This window comes from Charadrius vociferus, unplaced genomic scaffold, assembly GCF_000708025.1.
Source record: "Charadrius vociferus isolate BGI_N301 unplaced genomic scaffold, ASM70802v2 scaffold838, whole genome shotgun sequence".
Classification (NCBI taxonomy): domain Eukaryota; kingdom Metazoa; phylum Chordata; class Aves; order Charadriiformes; family Charadriidae; genus Charadrius; species Charadrius vociferus.
The window spans coordinates 58,754-59,088 of record NW_009649487.1 but is presented as its reverse complement, the minus strand read 5'-3'; the positions used below and the strand labels follow the sequence as shown (position 1 = coordinate 59,088).

Genomic DNA, 335 nt, shown 5'->3' with positions numbered 1-335 from the left:
GGTACAACGGCAGCACCGGGGCGGCACCTTTCGACTCCCTGCAGGTGGCTGACATCGGGGACGTGAACGTGAACCTCTACAACCTGCCCGACAGCTGCCGCCTCATCCAAGAGTCCTACCGGAAGATAGTGGCCTCTGGCTGCGTGCCACTCACCTTGGGTAAGGACCCCGCGTCTCCCGGCCGTGCCACCGTGTCCCCGCTCATCCAAACTCCCTCTCCTCCTCCCCACGTTCAGTCTGAACACGGTAGGAGGAGAGCGATGAATCTGTCCCCTGCACGGGACATTGTGCTACATCAGGGGCTAAATGGGTAAATCACAGGTAAATTTACACTC

General features: G+C 59.7%; 1 protein-coding gene across 1 annotated transcript in view; it reads left to right on the top strand.

The window, feature by feature from the left end:
• Positions 1-335, top strand: part of AGMAT (agmatine ureohydrolase (agmatinase)) — a 2,944-nt gene that overhangs the window by 589 nt on the left and 2,020 nt on the right. The window contains exon 2 of the mRNA XM_009889983.1: positions 1-159. Within this exon, the coding sequence (XP_009888285.1) occupies positions 1-159 (159 nt within the window). The remainder of the gene's footprint in view (positions 160-335) is intronic.